The 22,243-nt window shown below is 41.5% G+C and overlaps 1 protein-coding gene across 1 annotated transcript; it reads left to right on the forward strand.

Moving 5' to 3' along the window:
* Nucleotides 1-5,140: 5,140 nt before the first annotated feature.
* LOC135480622 (uncharacterized) lies at nt 5,141-20,163 on the forward strand. Its single transcript, XM_064760508.1, has 14 exons — nt 5,141-5,424; nt 5,804-5,915; nt 6,563-6,777; nt 8,049-8,250; nt 9,631-9,783; nt 10,106-10,248; nt 11,438-11,663; nt 11,983-12,120; nt 12,568-12,720; nt 13,886-14,001; nt 15,036-15,252; nt 16,440-16,556; nt 17,367-17,546; nt 19,096-20,163. The coding sequence occupies exons 1-14, from the start codon at nt 5,422-5,424 to the stop codon at nt 19,401-19,403; spliced, it is 2,283 nt and encodes a 760-aa protein (XP_064616578.1). The 5' UTR covers nt 5,141-5,421; the 3' UTR covers nt 19,404-20,163.
* Nucleotides 20,164-22,243: the final 2,080 nt, after the last annotated feature.

Genomic DNA, 22,243 nt, shown 5'->3' on the forward strand with positions numbered 1-22,243 from the left:
TCACATTCACATCGAGAAAGGATTCCACCGAGAATCTGAAGCAATACTCGACCCACTCACATTCACAGGGAGAAAGGATTCCACCGAGAATCTGAAGCAAAACTCGACCCATTCACATTCACATCGAGAAAGGATTCCACCGAGAATCTGAAGCAATACTCGACCCACTCACATTCACAGGGAGAAAGGATTCCACCGAGAATCTGAAGCAAAACTCGAACCACTCACATTCACAGGGAGAAAGGATTCCACTGAGAATCTAAAGCAATATTCCACCCACTCACATTCACAAAAAGAACGGATTCCACTGAGAATCTGAAGCAATACTCGACCCATTCACATTCACATCGAGAGAGGATTCCACTGAGAATCTGAAGCAATACTCGACCCACTCACATTCACAGGGAGAAATGATTCCACTGAGAATCTGAAGCAAAACTCCACCCACTCACATTAACAGGGAGAAAGGATTCCCCTGAGAATCTGAAGCAATACTCGACCCATTCACATTCACAGGGAGAAAGGATTCCACTGAGAATCTGTTGTATTTGTCCACTAGGAATTTTCTATAGCCATTGGCAGAGCAAATGAGTGCTGAATAAACGGAATCTTCCGTCATTATAGGCAGATCAAATGACTACTGTTTTATCTTTGCTTTAATTCGAATTCTTTAATTCGATCGTGAAATAAAACTGAACTTTGCTCAGTCATGGAACAGAAACGGAATTTCCCATGACTACAGTCAGGGCAAATGGCTGCTGACAAGGAGATTGTTTTATCTTTGCCCGATCTTGAAAGGGAATTTGCTTAATCATGCACCAAAAAACGAATGTTTGAGTTGTATAATTCTCTCAGAATCTTCCAGGCAAAGTTTCGTGCCATTTACCTTGTGCTAACCATGTATACCTCATGGTTTATTTTTCAGGGTATTTTTTTTCGAAGACCCTTCTCAAAGCCATGAGAGGCCTTCGTGGCTTAGTTGGTTAGCGCGCTAGCGCAGCGAAGTGACCCAGGAGTCTCTCACCAATGCGGTCGCTGTAAGTTCGAGTCCAGCTCATGCTGGCTTCCTCTCCGGCAGTATGTGGGAAGGTCGGTCAGCAGCCTGCCGATGGTCGTGGGTTTCCCCCGGGCTCTGCCTGGTTTCCTCCCACCATAATGCTGGCCGCCGTCATATAAGTGAAATATTCTTGAGTACAGCGTAAAACACCAATCAAATAAATAAATAAATCAGCACCACGAAAATCCTAGACTATACGTAAGTCTGGAGATAAACCACAAATAAAATGTTTGGATAAGATATTTTATACATAACAACCTACGCTTTTGACATGTCTGAGTGAAATGTGTATCATGCACACTGTTTGATGGATCTATGATCACGTTACATTTCTGCGGTGACCATACTTGCTGAGAGTGACCGACGAAAAAGCATTTAAAAGACAAAACAGTACTGAACATCGCAATATGACCGTGACTAGCAACAAATCGGTGTCATTCCTATTGCCAAACCCCCAATGTACTGAAAGACATAACCCACAGGTTTGGACGTGTTGCCAGCAGACGGCCAAATTTCTTTTTGTTTTGCGCCTCCTGTGAAGTTTAACGCTTACATGTGACCACAACAAATGTTATATATGATGTAATGTATCATTATATACATCGCTGTGTCAGTATGTCGGTGATATATTCAATGATATATTCACTGAAATACCCACGCCATGATTTATTCAGTGTATCGTGACCTTGAACAAAGTAGACAAAAACAAAATAAAGGTTAGCCCTAGCTTTCAAAAAAAAAAATGTTCAGCACGCTTACAAATGTACAGTAATGGTTCACGGTGTGTGGTTTTATTGATTTCACGCATATATCTAACTGATCCGAATTGTAATTTCATCAAATGACCGATATGTCCACCATTTAAACTGAAAACTGCTTCTAGGTATTATGTGTGTTCGAAATGCCGAAGTGATTGTCTCGTGGCTTTGTGTGTGTGCTCTCTTTGTGACGGTGGCACGTCCAGTGAATCCACGTGGAGGGTGGAGTATGTTAAGACAACCGTTATTAAAGTTTAACAATGAACAATACTCCTTTTTTCTCTCTCTCAGGCTTTTTCTCTCGTGACTTCAATTATGGATAAGCAATTGGACACGAGGTATCTGGCATTCTCACGATCCATTCTCTGAAACTTAACCGGGTGACGTTTAACTTAATGAAAAGGGTAAAAACTAAAAAAGCCATAAACGTTTCATACACCTATACAAATTGTAACTTGATAATTTGGCGGAGTCTTTTTGAAAATAACATACGCGGACTTGTCCCCAGCAAGCCCCTACGAGAGATGGCCATTAAATGAAACCCGATACTCATACACGAGTTGTATTCCGCTCAAAGTCGTACCGGGACGATTCAATGCATGTCAGTACCAGCACAGGCTTGTCCTCGATTATACTGGTCTGGCCCAGTGACTGCACGATGTTATCCAGAACGAGGCTCCGCTCATGCGTCCTTGTTACCTAATACCATGGAAACTTGATTCGACAGCACATTTCATTTGTACGGATAAGCGAAAATGCGACAGACTAAACGTGTATATACCGTGTCATATGTGCCCCATGGACTTCACACCATTTAGAGCTAACAGATTATCCTTGCGAACCAAAAAGAAAATAATAAAAAGACGTGGAGCAAACAAAGTAATTTATTAACATACACGTATTCCATTTCTATATTTGTTGCCTAACGCTATACTGAAGAATTTTTGACTTCCACGTTGGCGTTGGTATTGACATGGTTGGCGTTGGTATTGACATGGTTGACATTGGTATTGACATGGTTGGCATTGGTATTGACATGGTTGACATTGGTATTGACATGGTTGACATTGGTATTGACATGGGCGGGTGGTATTCTTGACTAAAGTGTCAGGAAAAACACAACAGAACAAATATCAATTAAATAAAGATACTTAGCGTGTGACTTGATACTAATTAAGTATTTACATGAACAGTTAACAAATAAAATCACAATTGAGATAAACTGAGAACAGGCCATTTTTCACCGGTTACGTCACCTATTACATTGTCGTCCCTGCTCTGGTTTTATTCTGTGCTGTGGTCTTTTGATGTTCATGAACTGTCTTTGTGGTAATTTTAAGCTTTGGAGACGATAGGTCTGTTTTATTGTACGATACGATAGATGTGATCGGCGTCTTTTATATCGCTATCACTCATCTACCTCGCTATGTAAATGACGCCTGTTTGTAAGGCGCGAAACAGCAAATGAGTGAATGAATGAATGAATGAATCAATCAATGAACGAATTAATCAATCAATCAATCAATCAATCAATTAAGATGTCCATTTACAACCAAACTTAAACGCTATAGCATATTGCCCTAGAATATGGCAAATGCTGAACTTTCAGTCAGAGGCCATCTTCTTCAAATATGTTCAGACATTGATATTTCTGGAATATACAATTGTATAAATCTTAATGAATAAGGAGTACTGTTGGGCTGTTCAGCCAGTGCCCTGTTGGGCTGTTCAGCCAGTGCCCTGTTGGGCTGTTCAGCCAGTGCCCTGTTGGGCTGTTCAGCCAGTGCCCTGTTGGGCTGTTCAGCCAGTGCCCTGTTGGGCTGTTCAGCCAGTGTCTTCCTTCTTCTTCTCAATACATCTGATGGCCTAAATCATGAATAAAACTTGTCCACATCTCGTCTCCCGTCAAGTGATGAACGTGCTATTGGCATACTGGAAGTTCGAAAGCAAATTTCGAAATGCTCTCTATCCGGACTTACGTGAAAGTCATGCAAATTATCTGCACAGTATCATTTCAAACGACCTATATCACAACGACCTGGAATATCCCCTGTTTTGTTTTGTTTTTTTTCATTACATGTAGTGTATTGATCTTATAAGTGGTGGACATTGGAGACAAGCAGGAAGACACTGTAGTGCTTATACGGTGGTACTAAAACTATAGTCCGGAAAATGCCCAGCTGTCATTGACAATGTCAGCAAAGGAACATTCACGTTTGCGTTGATGAGAACTGTTTAATACACCTGACGCTGACTGTTACAACAGACGTCAGTATAGACTGTTACTTAACGAGTGTCAAATGTAATGTTTTCGTCAGTATGTTGTGACTGGATGGATTGTCATCCAGATTGAGTCCATGTCATGTTTTATTCATTTATTTATTTATTTATTTGATTTGATTGGTGTTTTACGCCGTACACTAGAATATTTAACTTAAAGGACGGGGGTCAGCATTATGGGAGGGAGAAAATCTGGCCCGGGGATCATACTTTGATGGTTCTGTACATCTGGTGTCCGTGCCGTGGTGATTCAGTACATCTGGTGTCCATGCCGCGGTGATTCAGCACATCTGGTGTTCATGTTGTGGTGATTCAGTACATCTGGTGTCATGGTGGTTCAGTACATCTGGTGTCCTTGTCATTATTGTTCAGTACATCTGATGTCCATGTCATGATGGTTCAGTGAATTCAGTGTCCGTTTCATGATTATTCTGTGCATCGGGGGCCCTTTTTTGGCATCTGGTCATGATCGCTCAGTGCATCTGGTGTCCGTTTCGAGATAGTACAGTGCATTTGGTGTCCAGGTCACTCATTACATCTGATGTCCATATCACGATATCTCACCTGCTGTACCCTAGGCAAATATGGATGTGATATGACCGAACTAATATGCAAGAAAAGAGCGGGAAACAAATCACCCTAGCTGGGTACTGTAGCTTACGTGGCTTACGGATATGATTGCTCTGGAGATGGTCTAAGTTAACATCTGATTGTAAATTTGTGAGTTTATCAAAGCTCGTGTAAAATGGTTCGTTTGAACCCATTTAGTTGATTGGATCTTCTTGATCTACTTATCGTAGACAACTGCTGCATAAAATGTTAGCATGTTGAGTCAAACTCACTTGAAGCAGATGTATTTCCCATTGTAATACATACATATACATCCTGACCCACATGGATCGTTCTGTGTACGTTGTATCCGCTGCAGTAGGCTGTATAGATCTCCCCAGTGCAGTACAGACGATCCGGGCTCACTGTTCATACAGACACATACTTTAACCCCGTGACCTAGTTTGCAGAACATGCTGGTGATCAGGTATTGCGCGATAAACGCCAGCAGCTGTACAAAGGTGTTCCGTGCATGTGTCCAGTTTAACACATGATGTTCAGAGGTGTGAAGGGGTGTGCTCGCAGTGATAAAATCTCATCGGAACCAGTACACAGGTATCTCTACCGGTTGAGTCTCGGAATAGCGCTGCTTCTGCCTGATCTAACAGACTGACGGTCTGTCCCACGTCATACCTAACAGAACCCATATCAGCGCAGACAAGAATCATTTGTGAAGCGTAGTCTCACCACAAGAGTTATCGGCCCTGACACCACAATATGGTACGTATATGTAACTCTACTTATATTTTTATCTTCATGGGCTTATGTTCAAAGAGATAACCTTGACCTCGTGCACTCCTCTACACCACCGTAATAAGAAACTGGACGTGATTTCGTTTGTTATCAGAAAAGATTTTACACATGGATTAGAAAGACAATGGATACTGTACCTTAGCTTCAGTCGTATTTATTTATTTATTTATTTGGGGTTCAAGCCTTTCTGTTTACCCCCTGCTCTGCACAGTTTTATAACTGAAATATTCTTGAGCACTCATGAAACACCAATCAAATAAATAAATTAAGTTTTCATTTAAATTCAGTAAAACTGGAATAATTTAAGTTTTACTGAATTTACTGATAAATAACTGTGTTTCCCTAGGCTGTAATATCTAAATGGATCCTGCTGTGTTGTCTTCTCGTGCGATCTCGAGTGACCACGGAGAAGGCGGAAGATATTGACACTGTTCACGTGATCTTCATGAATCATCTTGGTAAGAGAAATTACCCTTTTGCATGTGTTAAATATGTGACGTTATTTGACGTCGATTATTTTGCGCACATGGTGATATATATAATAACAAGCACTAATTTTGTATATCTACAATTTTCAGCTTAAATATAATTACATTTCAGTGAAAACTGAAATTCAGTAAAGACATAACAAAGTTCAAAAGATTTTCTTTTGAAGCTATATCGAAATATCGAAGCTTTCATTTGAAATAACAAGTTGTATGATGCTAATGGCATATTTTCTCTTCAAATGTTGATTACAACGGCATTTCTTCTTATTTTAGTTTATCTACATATCCCAGTATTTCCCGAGATTTTGGTTACAACCCGGTATTTCGTAACATCTTGTTTATCCCAAGAATTACACTGATACATTGGTATCTTTAACATCAGGTGTTTGTTTCATCACATCTTGGTTACTGAGACATTGGTATTGTCTTCTGCAGATGTTGGCTACAACGGAATTTCTTCTCCTCTGGGTTCATAATTAAACTAAGACAATGGTATTTCTTCTCCTCTGGGTTCATAATTATACTGAGACAATGGTATTTTTTCACAGGATGTTGTAATAGTATTTCTTCTCATCTGATTCATGATTCCACTGTAATATTGATATCTTTCTTCACAGACATTGGTTATAACGGCATATCCCCTCAGACTGGTTTCATCAACAACATCCTCAACAAATACTTCAAGGAGTACTTCCCACGGGCCGCCGCCCTGGCGGACACCCTGAGGAAGAAGAAGTACGAGAGAGGCTTTATCTACACCACTCACCCCTGGGTGACCAGCCTGTACGTGGACTGTCCCCCGAACCTTGTTCTGAACGGAATCAAACTGCAGGTAAATGTATGACAGACATAGAACTGGTGATGTGATTGGACATTTCAGGTCATGATATACATCACAGCTGAGTATTGTAGATACAGACGGCATCACTAGGCTCCTTACAGCACTAATTTCTTCGTCTGCGTTATTTATTTATTTATTTATTTGATTGGTGTTTTATGCCGTACTCAAGAATATTTGACTTATAAGGCGGTGGTCAACATTATGATGGAAGGAAAGCAGACAGAGCCCGGGTAAAACCCATCACAATTCGCAAGTTGCTGACCAGGAGATATTGGAGAAATTGTGGGCGAGGAACTGTGGAATGCAAACAATGAAATCTTTAAAGCTTACCCTTCAATTTTACTCGTCCCTTGAAAAATATTTTGGGACACATAAAATGAGATCATTCTTAGGTGGCTTCTCAAACGGTGAGTGTAATGATTTGAAATGAATACCAGATTGTGTCAATATAATGTAAGTTTTAAATTATAATGGTGTGGCCATTCGTCGAACAGTTAACATTGTAAATTGGACTGTCTTTTGGTGATGAAGTATTACCAGAAAGTCATAATCATGTATTACTAGAAGGTCATGATAGAGTATTATTGGGAAGTCGCAAAGTATTGCTAAAGAGTCGTGATGAAGTATTACTAGAAGATCGTGGTGAAGTATTACTAGAAAGACGTAATGAAGTATTATGAGAAAGTCATGGTGAAGTATTACAAGAAAGTCGTGGTGAAGTATTACTAAAAGGGTATGATGAAGTATTACTAGGAAGTCGTGATGTGTTGCTAAAGAGTCGTGATGAAGTATTACTAGAAGGTCGTGGTGAAGTATTACTAGAAAGACGTAATGAAGTATTATGAGAAAGTCATGGTGAAGTATTACAAGAAAGTCGTGGTGAAGTATTACTAAGAGGGTATGATGAAGTATTACTAGGAAGTCGGGAAGTATTGCTAAAGAGTCGTGATGAAGTATTACTAGAAAGTCGTAGTGAAGTATTACTAGACAGTCAAGAAATAGGTTATTCTTTTTGTAGCAGTTTGAGATGAATGGAAGAAAGTGTACCCATAAATCATTCATACCTACATTTATACAGAAGTTTTACTTAATTTTGACTAAAAAAATAGCAATGTATGAGACATGTAAATAGAATGAAAATGAATACAGCTATACTTGAACTAAATGGGACGTTCACTCTTCAAAAAATAATTTTGGCGTTCTCGGAAATGACATTCGTCTTACTTAGAACTGTAAGCCTTTACCGTCCTTTGCCCCACCAGTGTCCTACATCGGACGAGCTGGCGACGTTTGAGCGCGCGGTGCGCCTGGGAGATATCACGTGGCATGCTGGACCAATGAACATGCAGCCTGAAAACATGAACGAGATGTTGTTCGAGATGAGTTTGAACATCAGCCTTGACCTTGACAGCAGGTTTGGCATTGACCGACGATTCCGAACACTCAGTCAGAGGGACGTCCCGGGTTAGTCTCTGGAATGTTTCTTGCCGATCGGCAAAACCACTTCGCAACTGTTTTTCTGAGAATTCATTTCTTTTATATTTTTTGTTCCAAACTTATTTTGAGACAGCCAGTGGACTATAAAATATACTCACTTTTAGAGAAGATTTTGTAACCCAATTTATTTACTCCAGTTAACTCCTTGTAGCATGCCCGTGCTCTCACGACGGTGTCTCCTTGTAACATGCCTGTTATATCACGACGGTGTCTCCTTGTAGCATGCCCGTTATATCACGACGGTGTTTCCTTGTAGCATGCTTGTTATATCACGACGGTGTCTCCTTGTAGTAAGCCCGTTATATCACGACGGTGTTTCCTTGAAGCATGCTCGTTATATCACGACGGTGTCTCCTTGTGGCATGCCTGTGTTCTCACGACGGTGTTTCCTTGTAGCATGCCAGTTATGTCACGACGGTGTCTCCTTGTAGCATGTCTGTGTTCTCACGACGGTGTCTCCTTGTAGCATGCTCGTTATATCACGACGGTGTCTCCTTGTAGTATGCCCGTTATATCACGACGGTGTTTCCTTGAAGCATGCTCGTTATATCACGACGGTGTCTCCTTGTAGCATGCCTGTGTTCTCACGACGGTGTTTCCTTGTAGCATGTCAGTTATGTCACGACGGTGTCTCCTTGTAGCATGTCTGTGTTCTCACGACGGTGTCTCTGACTCCTAGTGCTGACCTTATGACTCCCATTGCTGACAACCTGTGCTGTCTGACTCCCAATGTCGACTATCTGACTCCCACTGCTGTCTCTCTGTGCTGACTATCTGACTCCCAGTGTTGATTACCTGACTCCCAATCCTGTCTGACTCCCTGGGTTGACTATCTGGCTTCCAATATTGTCTACCTGATTACCAATGCTGACTATCTGACTCCCATAGCTGAGTATCTCCCTCCCAATGCTGACTACCTGACTCCCAATGACGCCTACCTGGCCCCCAATGCTGACTACCTGACCACCAAGGCTGAGTACCTGACTCCCAGTGTTGATTGCCTGATTATTAGTATTGACTACATGACTCTCATTCCTGACAACTTGACTCCCTGTGCTGACTACCTGTAGTTTAGCCTTACTGAAGCATCCAATATAACATCCAACATCATAGTGACGCCAAGCCTACAAGCGAGTGGCCTGAGCACCAAACCAAGAAGCTTTGGCACCAAGATTGCCAATTTTTAAGCCAAAGGTTTTAATTGATTTGGATTTGAACCCAAATCTTTCGCATACTAAAGCCAGTTAAGAGTGATATAATTTCATGCGGTAGAGTAACTCAGTATTTCATAAATGAAATTCCACTTTCAATAAAACTCCTTAAATGTATTTTTCGTTTTCTGTTTAGGCATGAGTCAGGCTGTCATCCCAACCCTGGTGAAGAAGCAGGTGCTCGCCGTCTCCGTGGGGGTCAACCCGGACACTGCCCCGCCCGCCGTGCCCCAGGGGGTGTTCCTCTGGGAGTTTGGGCAGTTTTCCGCTATAGCCATGTGGCACCCAGGTAGGTGTGGCACACCAGCACTCCCTGAATAATTAATTATCACGGTAATAACTGTACATTCTTTGGCCAATCAGCTTGGACTGCGCGGATTAATCATAATATTTACAGTTCAATTTATTGGACGCTTTTCTTGTTCTTAAACAGTCGCCTATCTGACTTTCGCCACAAGAAGATCGTACAAGAAGAATATATTTCTGGTTGTATGCACTGGCGACCACAAGTGGGTGTGCCAAACTTTGCAGGATACAAGTAAATTACTTACTGACAAACTCTATAAGTTTTACTGGGTACAACTCGTGCATTGGGCATCATTTACCCACAGGTGGCTACCCGCTGAATCCAGGCCCGTCACCGAGGCAACCAGGCGGTCTGTCACGTGATGACTGCATCACCACAAACAGTTTGAATCATGCGCTGTGCTTCGCCTTTCGGACGGATAACAGCGGCCCTCCAGTAAATATAACGGTAAGTAGGTGAAATAGTATCGGTGGAAAAAGACAATCTGGCACAGAATGTAGCCTTGCATAGAAGCCGGTATAAATAAAGCAAACGATAAAAGTGTAGTGTATCATTGCATACAAATGAGAGGACGTGCAACTGTAGTAATGTACGCTGGATACCCTGGACGAGTTACGCCTGACGAGTTATTACCTGGTTATCATCATTCTTCGTTGGCGTTCATGCACTATTATGGTATGAAGCAAGTACTTACATCCTGATCCACAAAACTATCTTGAGGTAAGGAAATCATAGCTACCATGATAACACGTGTTAAAGATACACGGCAGTTACAATCAACTTGACCTACGATCGACTACTCTGTGGCACAAATCCCAGGTCTGTATCGTGTGACAGACTGGAACGTTATGTTATATGTCTTGTGCATGGCGTTCCACTGAGGCAGCACTATAGACATATCGCCATTGCCACCGGCCAATTATATATATATATATATATATATATATATATATATATATATATATATATATATATATATATATATATATATATTGTACAGCATGACCGTGATGTGACTGAACATCACAAAATCTGTGTTAAAACCAATCAAAAAAGCAGCCAACAATAGCAAATAGCAGGTCAGTTAACATTTAGGGGGCCCTCTGTGGCCAAGGGGCTAGCACGCCAGCGCGGCGCATTGATCCAGGAGGATCTCCCCAATGCGGTCGCTGTGAGTTCAAGTCCAGTTTATGCCGGCTTTCTCTCCGGTCGTACGTGGGAAAGTCTCCCAGCAAGCTGCGAATGGCCACGGGTTTACCCCCGGACTCTGCCCGAGTACGGCGTAAAACACTAATGAAATCAATAAATAAAATAACAGTTAGTGGATGGGAGACGTGGGGGGGCCCTTTGTACATGTGTGAGATGCATCTGAGAAAAATAGGATTTTGTAAAACGATAATAAACCAGTATAAAAATGGTCAAAAAGCTTTACCGGTACTACGTATGATACGCTCTCGCCGGTTTCAGAGCTGTTACGTAGAAGTGTACTAATCATCTCGAGATTCAGATGAATTATACACTGGCAACGAAATGCAACTTATTGTCTGACGGTTTCGGAATATTGTAAAATGGTAGGTGATTATTTCTGGAAAAGGACACATATTTTATGTTTTTCCTTTCCTTTGTGCACAAACAGGAAATTATAGAAAACTACGGCATCCTGGAAGCTGAATTTCCTGAGGCCACCATTAAGGCCTCGACCTTTGAGAACTTTGTGGAGGCCATTTTGCCGAACGTGAATAAGCTACCAGTCTACAGTCAGGAGATCGGTGACACATGGATTATGGGCGTGGCCTCCGATCCTAGGAAAATGGCGGAATACCGAACAATTAGCGACACTCTTATGTCTTGTGTCGTAGCCGGTATGATTTTTCTCATATTCCTTTTTGAACTGCATGGTGTTTTAAGTTGTTTGTAAATTTGTCTTGGGGTTATCAAATTGGAAGGCCCTTCATGGACTCTGAGTGGTACGCGAATGTTGGACATGAGGCTTCAATTTTACCGAACATTGGCCGTTCCTTTTCACTCATACGACGCTGTTCAGGTTTCTGGGCGGAGGAAACCGGAGCTCCAGGACGAAACCATCGACCATGTGCTGTTCTCACAATCTCCTGACTTAAAGTCGTAGCCGAAGCTACCTATGATTGTTCTTGTATCAGCCTGACCTTCCATATTTTGCAGGTGACTGTGACAGCCGGGACGCCAGGATTTCCGGGGCCGTCCGGTTCCTCATTAAACCCCCGGAACACACATGGGGACTACCAGGAGTTAACGATAATGTCAACTGGACCAACACAGACTTCCAGAAAGCAAAATCAGGTACAGAAGGGCAGGTGGAAACGTTATCTATTTAAAGCCGAGTGTTCTGAACTTCTGGGTATTTTTAAAAACAGTATATACCTCTTGTCCCGGATATAGTTCAAAGTTGTGTTAAAAGTTAAATTAGGCGTAAAGCTTAATACGTTACAAATGGCACTGTAGCCATGATCAGGTAACCGTTATTATCAGGCGTAAATGTAAATAACGCATTGGGTAAAGACGCACCCCTTTATTCACTGTGCATAGTCATCAAATGATAACTATTGTATTATGTGTATAATTCAGAATTCAGAGTAACAAATGGAAAATCAACTACCCGTAAGTAAAAGTAAGATGTATACCTAATTGAGGAAACTAGTCTTTACCGACATAGCACAATGGAATACCAATACGCGACACAGAATTACCATGGCAGATTCCTGTACAGATTGTATGTATGTTGATAAGGTGCTAATTTCAAGAACAGTTCTGCGGCGTGGGCTGAACAGCGTCGCTTCAACCAGTTAGCCGTGGAGACGTTGGGAAACCACTCAGTTGTGGAAGAAATAAAGACAAATTTGGCAGATTTGGCACCGCAAGAGCCTAAACCGGACAAAGACGGTAGGACTGGGAGTAAGCTCCTTTTCCACGCCTTCAAAGTGCTAGATTTTAGTGTAAGGTGTAAACCCACTTGCTCAAAGTGTCAGATAATAGATCTAGAAGCTATGCGGAAGTGTAAAATTCACTTACGCAAATTGTCAGTCGCTAGGTCTAAAGACTATGCGGAAGTGTAAAGCTCACTTATGCGAAGTGACAGTTAATATCTAGAGAATATGCCAAAGTGTAAAACTCAAGCGAGGTGTCAGTTAATAGATCTAGAGACTCTTCGGAAGTGTAAAACTCACTTACGCGAAGTGTCAGTTAATAGATCTAGAGACTATTCGGAAGTGTAAAACTCACTTACGCGAAGTGTCAGTTACTAGATCTAAAGACTATGCGGAAGTGTAAAGCTCACTTATGCGAAGTGACAGTTAATATCTAGAGAATATGCCAAAGTGTAAAACTCAAGCGAGGTGTCAGTTAATAGATCTAGAGACTCTTCGGAAGTGTAAAACTCACTTACGCGAAGTGTCAGTTACTAGATCTAAAGACTGTGCGGAAGTATAAAACTCACTTACGCGAAGTGTCAGTTAATAGATCTAGAGACTATTCGGAAGTGTAAAACTCACTTACGCGAAGTGTCAGTTACTAGATCTAAAGACTATGCGGAAGTGTAAAGCTCACTTATGCGAAGTGACAGTTAATATCTAGAGAATATGCCAAAGTGTAAAACTCAAGCGAAGTGTCAGTTAATAGATCTGGAGACTATGCGGAAGTGTAAAACTCACTTACGCGAAGCGTCAGTTAATAGATCTTGCTAGAGGCTGTGCGAAAGTTCACAGATGTAACCTGCAATACACATGCTTGGTAAATAGCGTAAGCCATACAAATGCAAATATCTGTTTAGTCAAACATTACAGCTCTACACATGATGTTAACATCAACTCCGGGAATTGATAGTCCTGAAACCTGGAATGTAATCATTTACCCACCTAGAAACTTCTTTGTGCAGATTTTTAAAGACTTTTTGGTGTTTCGAAAATGTAACCCTCTGTTTTTTTATGAGCTACAATATAATACCATAATATCAAAGGCAGGATAGTCTTGCTTGAGACTTCGAAATGAACTCGTGGTAAAATTAAAGCGCACACCATTTGGCACCCGACAATTATGGTCGTGTTTTCAGAATACGTGGAAATTCCGTACACACCAGACAACATGTTTTCCTGTCCGACAAGAGGAATAAAACTTTCCTTCGGGCCCGGGGGTCAAATCAAATATCTGTATGACACAGTGAGCCAGGTAGGTGCACGTCGTGATTTAGTCGAAATGATCCATGCTTAGATCTACTTATGACCAGACTGTGTGGGTAGGCTGTACAGTAACAGTTTGACATCAGAACGTATGGGAAGGCTGTACAGCAACAATTTTGTTGGCAGGCTGTACAGTAACAGTTTGACATCAGAACGTATGAGAAGGCTGTGCAACAACAATTTTGTCATCAAATTGTGTGGGCAGGCTGTACAGTACCAGTTTGACATCAGAATGTATAGGCAGGCTGTATACTGACAATTTGTCATCAGATTGTGTGGGCAGGCTGTACAATAACAATTTGTCATTAGAACGTGTGGATAGGCTGTATACTAACAATTTGTCATCAGAATGTGTGGACAGACTGTACAGTAACAATTTGTCATTAGAATGTGTGGGTAAGCTGTGCACTAACAATTTTTGATCAGACTGTGTGGGCACGCTGTACAGTAACAATTTGTCATCAGAATGTGTGGACAGACTGTACAGTAACAATTTGTCATTAGAATGTGTGGGTAAGCTGTGCACTAACAATTTTTGATCAGACTGTGTGGGCACGCTGTACAGTAATAATTTGTCATCTGAATGTGTGGGTAGGCTGTACAGCAACAATTTGTCATCAGAACGTATGGGTAGGCTGTACACTAACAATTTGCCATTAGAATGTGTGGGTAGGCTGTACACTAACACTTTGTCATCAGAATGTATGAGTAACCTGTACAGTAAAAATTTGTCATCTGAATGTGTGGGTAGGCTGTACAGTAACAATTTGTCATCAGAATGTGTTGGTAGGCTGTACACTAACAATTTGTCATCAGAATGTGTTGGTAGGCTGTACGATAACAATTTGTCATCAAAATGTGTAAATGGGCTGTACACATACAATCGTTAGTACACTAGGTAGTATTTTATACCTTAAAAACATTAACATAATTTTATCTCCTCTTTAGCTATGAGGTTGAGTGACATACTTAGTCTAAGGAGTGACTGTCCCAAAGGCACAATATACATTTTTGCCTCATCAGATCACGTGGGCTAATGGATCCAATTCCCTGGCGGAATTCCTCTACCGGACGTATGACGAACAAGACTTTGCTGCTATGGTAACGGAGTACAACTACCGGCCCGGGAACACATTTGGAACTGGAATTCATAAAATAGACGCTGACAAATACGCTCATCCCGAGTCCAAGTTCTGGGAGAGTCAAATTACCAGATTATACCAAAGAACGGCAACCATCAGTTAGTTTGACACGAGTTTTTTTTTATCTGTATCCTTTGTCTAATTAAGATGAAATTTGTTAATTTAGCAGGTGGAGGGGGAGGGGATAACAGGGTGTTGATGTAATGAGTAAGTTGTTACGGTATATATTAAGTCCACTTGCATTCCACCAGGTTCACATATTTATTTATTAATTTGACTGGCGTTTTACGCCATACTCATGGGTATTTCACAACCACCAATGTTGCATGTGCAATCTACGCCACAGTTCGTCAGTTACTTGCAAACGTATGGTGGTTTAAGACCGAAAACCGTCGTATGTAAGTGACATGTTACTCGGTTAAACTGCGTAATATTAAAAATATCAATAAGTAAATTATTTAAATTAATAAAAAAGTAAGTAAAGTATTTGCGGACTAGAGTTTGTTAGGTTTTTTTTTGTTAAGTTAAATATTCTTGAGTGTGACGTTAAACCAAAATCAAATAAATCAGTCAATGGACCAATACACTTTTTATCAGGTTTTGAAACATCCCTGGCCTGCCAGTTGCGAGCGTGTGAACCTAACACTTTTTGGCAGGTTCGTACGCAGTACACATCCCCCTTCCCTCCCTCTCCCCATCTCCCCCTCCTCCGACAGCAACCTGCGACACGTTTACGTGACGTGATGAGTTATCCATATAGGTTATAGTAAAAGCCAAGAAAACACTAACGTGAAGTATATGTCGAATGAATGCCCAATACAAACTGTCCTCAAAAATAGTTCTATCTATTTTCTTTATTTTTTTTTCAACTCAGTAAAATGCATTTTGAACTTTGGATTCTACGGAGACCTTTTTGTGGCCATATTGGGGCCAGTGACGTAACATGTCACTTGACACACATAGACCGTACGATTTCATCGTTTTAAATGCATGTACATATTGACTTCTGCACGCATTCGCCGAATGGTCCTTGAAAAGAACAATTTCTAGGAAAAAATATGAAGGTGACGTAACTGATGCCCTCTGGGTCACTACACACCAACGTAGAATCTGATTATTCAAAACCATTTTACTTGATTGGAGAAATCCACTGGAGTTCGATCCAGAAAAAATAAATTGAACCACTTTCCAGGACAGTGTTAAATGGTCTTTCTTTTGGTATAAATTTCACTTTGGTAGTTTCTTTGCCTTAAACAATTCAACTGATTGCTGACCTTTATCACAGGCGACATGTGTCACTTCCTGATAAAGATAGAGCTGGTGAAGGCAGAGGCACACACATACTACGGCGCCCCGGACAGGATCTGGCTAGAGTACGTGGTGAGGAGGTCTCCCGATCCAGGTATGGATCACACACACCATCGTAAACATCATGACTTCTTCAGAAACTTTCAGAGAAAAATCGCTGCGACGTCAAGTAAAGGTGTTAATCTTAAAGGTTTTTTCAAAATAGTTTTTCACCGCCAAATACTTGCCAGTGATGAATTAATGACGCAGCACTGACTGATAGTGTTGGGACAGATTTCACGCAAAACCCGAACTCGGGTTCGACCCGGGGTCGCGTCATACCAAAGATTTTATTTTTACCGGCCCGGATAGCACAGTTGGTAGAGCGTCCGCTTCGGGACCGGTAGATCCAGGATCAATCCTTGATCGAGTCACACCTAAGACTTTAAAAGAGGAAAAATTGCGGAGGAGTATGACGTTAAACCCCGGGCACTCACTCACTCACCAAAGATTTTAAACATGGTACTTGTTGCTGTCTCACTTGGCGCTTAGCACTGAGACGGTAGAGCAAGGGAACAGGACTGGTTGGCTCGGTATCAGTATAATGTGAGTGAGTAGGGTGTCATATCTGGTGTCTTCGACATGATACTTCAGTGGCGGTAGCACTCTGGCGGCATGAACTCGCCCTGCCACAAGAAAACATGATTCCTCGCCCTCATATGACTTAAAATTTGACGTTAAATCCCAAGCGTTCATTCACTCATTTATGGCGTGCACTCTGCCCCTGATATGAGTGAAAAGTTGCTCAGTATCGAGTCAAGCAACAAAAATAAATAAATAAAAAAAATTAAAAGAATAAAACTTCACTCAGAGGAAAAGGTCATTAGATGTGAATTCACAATGATTCACCGTTCTGGTTCTCTAGGCCTCTTAGAAGTGGACATCACGCTTCAGTGGTTCAGCAAAACAGCTACCCGGCTTCCAGAGGCCATGTTCTTCTCGTTCCGACCAGAGAGTCAACCAGGAATGTCCTGGAAGATGTCTAAATTAGGTCAGCTGATCGACCCCACGATGGTCGGGTTGAACGGCAGCCAGCACTTCCACGGTGAGTTACATCAAGTTTCATGTGCAGTCAACTCCCCCACGGGCTGAACGGCAGCCAGCACTTCTACGGTGAGTTACATCAAGTTCTTTCTGTAGTCCACCCTCCCACAGGATGAACGGCAGCCAGCACTTCCACGGTGAGTCACATCAAGTTCCATGTGCAGTCAACCCTCCCACGGGCTGAACGGCAGCCAGCACTTCCACGGTGAGTTACATCAAGTTCCATGTGCAGTCAACTCCCCCACGGGCTGAACGGCAGCCAGCACTTCCACGGTGAGTTACATCAAGTTTTTTCTGTAGTCCACCCTCCCACAGGATGAACGGCAGCCAGCACTTCCACGGTGAGTTACATCAAGTTCCATGTGCAGTCAACTCCCCCACGGGCTGAACGGCAGCCAGCACTTCCACGGTGAGTTACATCAAGTTTTTTCTGTAGTCCACCCTCCCACAGGATGAACGGCAGCCAGCACTTCCACGGTGAGTTACATCAAGTTCCATGTGCAGTCAACTCCCCCACGGGCTGAACGGCAGCCAGCACTTCCACGGTGAGTTACATCAAGTTCTTTCTGTAGTCCACCCTCCCACGACTGAACGGCAGCCAGCACTTCCACGGTAAGTAACGTCAAGTTCCATGTGTAGTCAGCTCTCCCACGGGGTGAGTGACGTCAACTTTCTTGCGTAATCCACGTTTCTCAAAACTACGTTTAACAAATTTTCTTCCGATTTTTTTCTTATCCATGCAGCACATTAAGTCGGAATGGTTCCTTAATTCACTTAGTCTGGTGAATTCTTAAATTCAAGTATTGAAATCGTTTAGTCGGAATGGTTGCAGAGTGCGTCGAGAAAGGTTCGCGAATGCACGCCGTCGGAAAGGGTTCGTAAATTTCTTGAGTGCAGCAAAATTCACTCTTGAACTGGTTTAGTGATGAAAAGTGACAGCATTCATTTTGATCTAACAGATGCTCACATTTGATAATAGGCCAGTTTGGGGCCATGCACCCATCAGAATTTTATGAAGTGCGTCATATGATAGGCATATATGTCTTCTCTGACCCAACAGAGATTCCTTGTGAAGCAACACGTGGTCTTTGTGAAGTACGTGTTCATTTTGTAGCAGCATATGTTCCGTGTGAAGCAGCACATGTTCTGTGTGAAACAACGCCCGTTCTTTTTGAACCACATGTTCATATTGAATCAGCATATGTTTTGTTTGACGCAAGACATATTCTCTATGAAACGGAACTGTTCTCTTTGGGAAGCAACACATGTTTCTTGTGAAGTACGTGCTCACGTTGAAACAGCACATGTTCTCTGCGAACCAAGACATATTTTCTCTGAAGTATCGCATGTTCTTTGGGAAGCGAAACGTTTTCTTTGTGAAGCAGCACATGGTTTTTGTGAAGCAGCACGTGTTCTTTGTGAAGTAACACATGTTCTCTGTGAAACCGCACGTGTTCTTTGTGAAGTAGCACGTTCTCTGTGAAACAGCACATGCTCTTTGTGAAATAAGACATATTCTCCGTGAGACAGCACGTGTTCTTTGGTTTCAGGTATTGACGACGCCATTTACTACACTAGCGAGGACATGGGAATGGGGTTAAAGATCACATCTCGTGACGTCCCCCTGGTGTGTCCATTCAATGTCGACAGCCCTCCAACCCCGATCCCAGTACCCTTATCTCCCATCAAGCAAGTGGACGGCATGGCATTTAACTTATATAACAACGTGTGGGATACCAATTACATTCTATGGTATCCCTATTTAGATGATGATGAAAATTTTAAAAGTCGTTTTTCGATTTCACTCCTTAGAAAAAATACGAAAAATGTTAATGATGAAAAACTAACTTTTATATGAGTGTATGTATATTACAATTAAGGTCGTGGTTGAATATTGTATTAAGGATTGTATACATTGACTGGTATCAAAGACTTCACACTGGTATTGTTAATTCAATGTTTCAATCATGGAAAATTTAGGTTTATTTTCGAAATGATGGTCCTTCATATGAAAGCATGGCTGACACGCCTGAAATGTACAGTACGTACATCACCAAAGATAAATAAAAACGCCGCACATGGGTTTCAAACTCAAAAGTTACCTGAAGAATACACGGGAAATATTTCGTGCCTGGAAGTTTTTTATTTTATTATGAGCCTGCTCACGACTCGGATTGAGTTTTGACTCCAGTCCTTTCAGATTTGGAATGTGGGAAACTCAGGAAAGAGCCTATTCAAATTTGGAAATCGTGTGTGTCAAACGATAAGGCTGTGTTTTTGACGCCATTCAAACTTTTTAATCGAAACTGTAACAGTTGAAAAAGGAAATTGCAGTTCAACCTTCTACACAAAATATGAAATCTGAACTGTACGTAGGAAGGTCTACCAGCTAACTACTGGTGGTTGTGGGTTACCCCGGCCTTTGCCAATTTTTGTTCCACCATAATGCCGGGCGCCGTCGTATAAGTGAAATACTTTTGAGTGTAGTGTAAACACAAATCAAATAAATACATTTATCTGAAGAGGTTTGACTTCTATTGCGATTACGTCTTAAAAGCTTGTGATCAGTTGCCATGGAAACCAGAAATGTTTCCGCAACGCCACCAGTTTAAATAGGAAGCTAGTTCACCTCATTAAAAAAAAAATGCATGCATACATATTGGAATCTGCTCTTCATTTTATCAAGGCAGCCACTTCGTGTACAGAAAACGGAGTGATATAAAAACTTAGTACTGTCCATGATGTCTATCTTGTTTAATGAAAATGACCTAACGTAAAATCCTTAACCCATCCTTTCCCATGTTCTCTCCAGATCTTTCAAATGCGAATTGTTGAAAATAAAGGAATCATGGGTGCTGCCTGGATACTTCCCAATGATGCTGGTAAACAAATGTACATCAGATATATAGATATACTGAATAACTGATTATCAAAAATAACACAAAGAGAATAATAAAACTTAAAAAAATTATTTTGCTTGCACCTGAAAATGGAGAGGTAGTGTGTGTGTGTGTGTCGCACTGGCCTGTGACGGGCTGTAGTAACAAATAGTTTTGTTTATTTTCATCAAAACTCTATGATTAACACCCACTTGAATAAGTTATGCGAAGACACACCCCCGCGTTTTTGTTTATGGCAAAGCAGGTCGCAGCCTTGACCCATTGAAAAAGTCTTGTCGGTGATTTGCCTGTGACGAGTGTTTGTAAATACGGCACACATTTTGACAGCTGAAATGCTCACCTAAGACTTATGGCCACACATGGCTTCCACATTAATCACATGGTACCCCTTCCTTCCAACAAAACTGGGCTTGTATTCGACAGCTGTAGATGCTTTAATATTGACGACGATTTTGTATGAGGAGGTATAAGTATGGTTTGCATAACTTTCAGTTTTTCAGACAGTCTGAATATTTCTGCGGAGCTTTCGTGATACTATTTTGTACACATAGGCCTTACTGGTGGCAAAGCAAAGTGGTAAAATATGACCTTTTCAAGCATTGGGTGGCCATTTTGTTTTCGACACGAAAGAGTGGTCATGTGACCCCCAACTTCCGACCCGTCAGAATGGAACGACACATCAATGGCCACTACCTCCTCCCGTGGCCGCCTGGGAGCGAATGGAACAGGCCTAAAGGGAGATAACAGTATTATCGTTAATAGGGATTACACTTTCTGAATATAGCACAGATTCTAGTGCTGAAATTTGGCTGAGACCACTGCGGGTTTCGAACCAACGACCTCAGAGTCAGGCACCTAACCGCCAGCAATACATGTCAACCGTCTAGACCACTCGACCAACAGGCCTTCCACAAAAATGGAAGGTAGTTGACCAGTAGACTTTACAGCGAACATGCATTACCCCTCTGATGATCACAAACGACGTCACTCCCCTTAGGTGAATATATCAGATAGGCATAGATGTCATTTAGAAAGTGGATTAAGTAACAGTATTATCGTTAATAGGGATTACACTTTCTGAATGACATCTATATGTAATCCCTATTAACGATAATACTGTTACTTAATCCACAGTAAGTAACAGTATTATCGTTAATAGGGATTACACTTTCTGAATGACATCTATATGTAATCCCTATTAACGATAATACTGTTACTTAATCCACTTTCTAAATGACATCTATACCTATCTAAAGGGAGATAACCTGGCCAGAAGACATTTATGACGTCAGCTACAGGACAGAATATAAACGTCGCGCATGTCATCGATGTTGTCAAATGAAAAGATAAGTCGGCGAAACACGTTACAGAAAAGTAACAACACGAAGAAAAAGATAGTACGGTAGTTTTAGTATTTATTTTGTGTCCATCGTGAGATGAAATGAAAATCAGTTCACGTTTATAAAACATTTAACAATCGTGAGCTGGTCTTCACGGCACAACCTTACCAGTATATATACAATACCCCATATACACAACAGCAACTGCTTGGCAAATACAAATTCAACAAGTAGGCGGTCTAAATAATTCATCATCAACAAACTTTGCCGAGTTGTCTCCCCACAGGATAAATATGAGCCCGTAAACGCGTTAAAGTGATACCGAGACTTGCGCACTCAAAAAATCAGTGTTAATTTTAGCAGAGAGTCTGTTGTCTGAGTGATGCTAGCACGTATTCTGTTATTATAACACAATATTCTGTCGTATTCAACATAATACCGTGTTAGTTTAATAGAAT

Source organism: Liolophura sinensis, chromosome 13 (genome assembly GCF_032854445.1).
Source record: "Liolophura sinensis isolate JHLJ2023 chromosome 13, CUHK_Ljap_v2, whole genome shotgun sequence".
Lineage (NCBI taxonomy): Eukaryota > Metazoa > Mollusca > Polyplacophora > Chitonida > Chitonidae > Liolophura > Liolophura sinensis.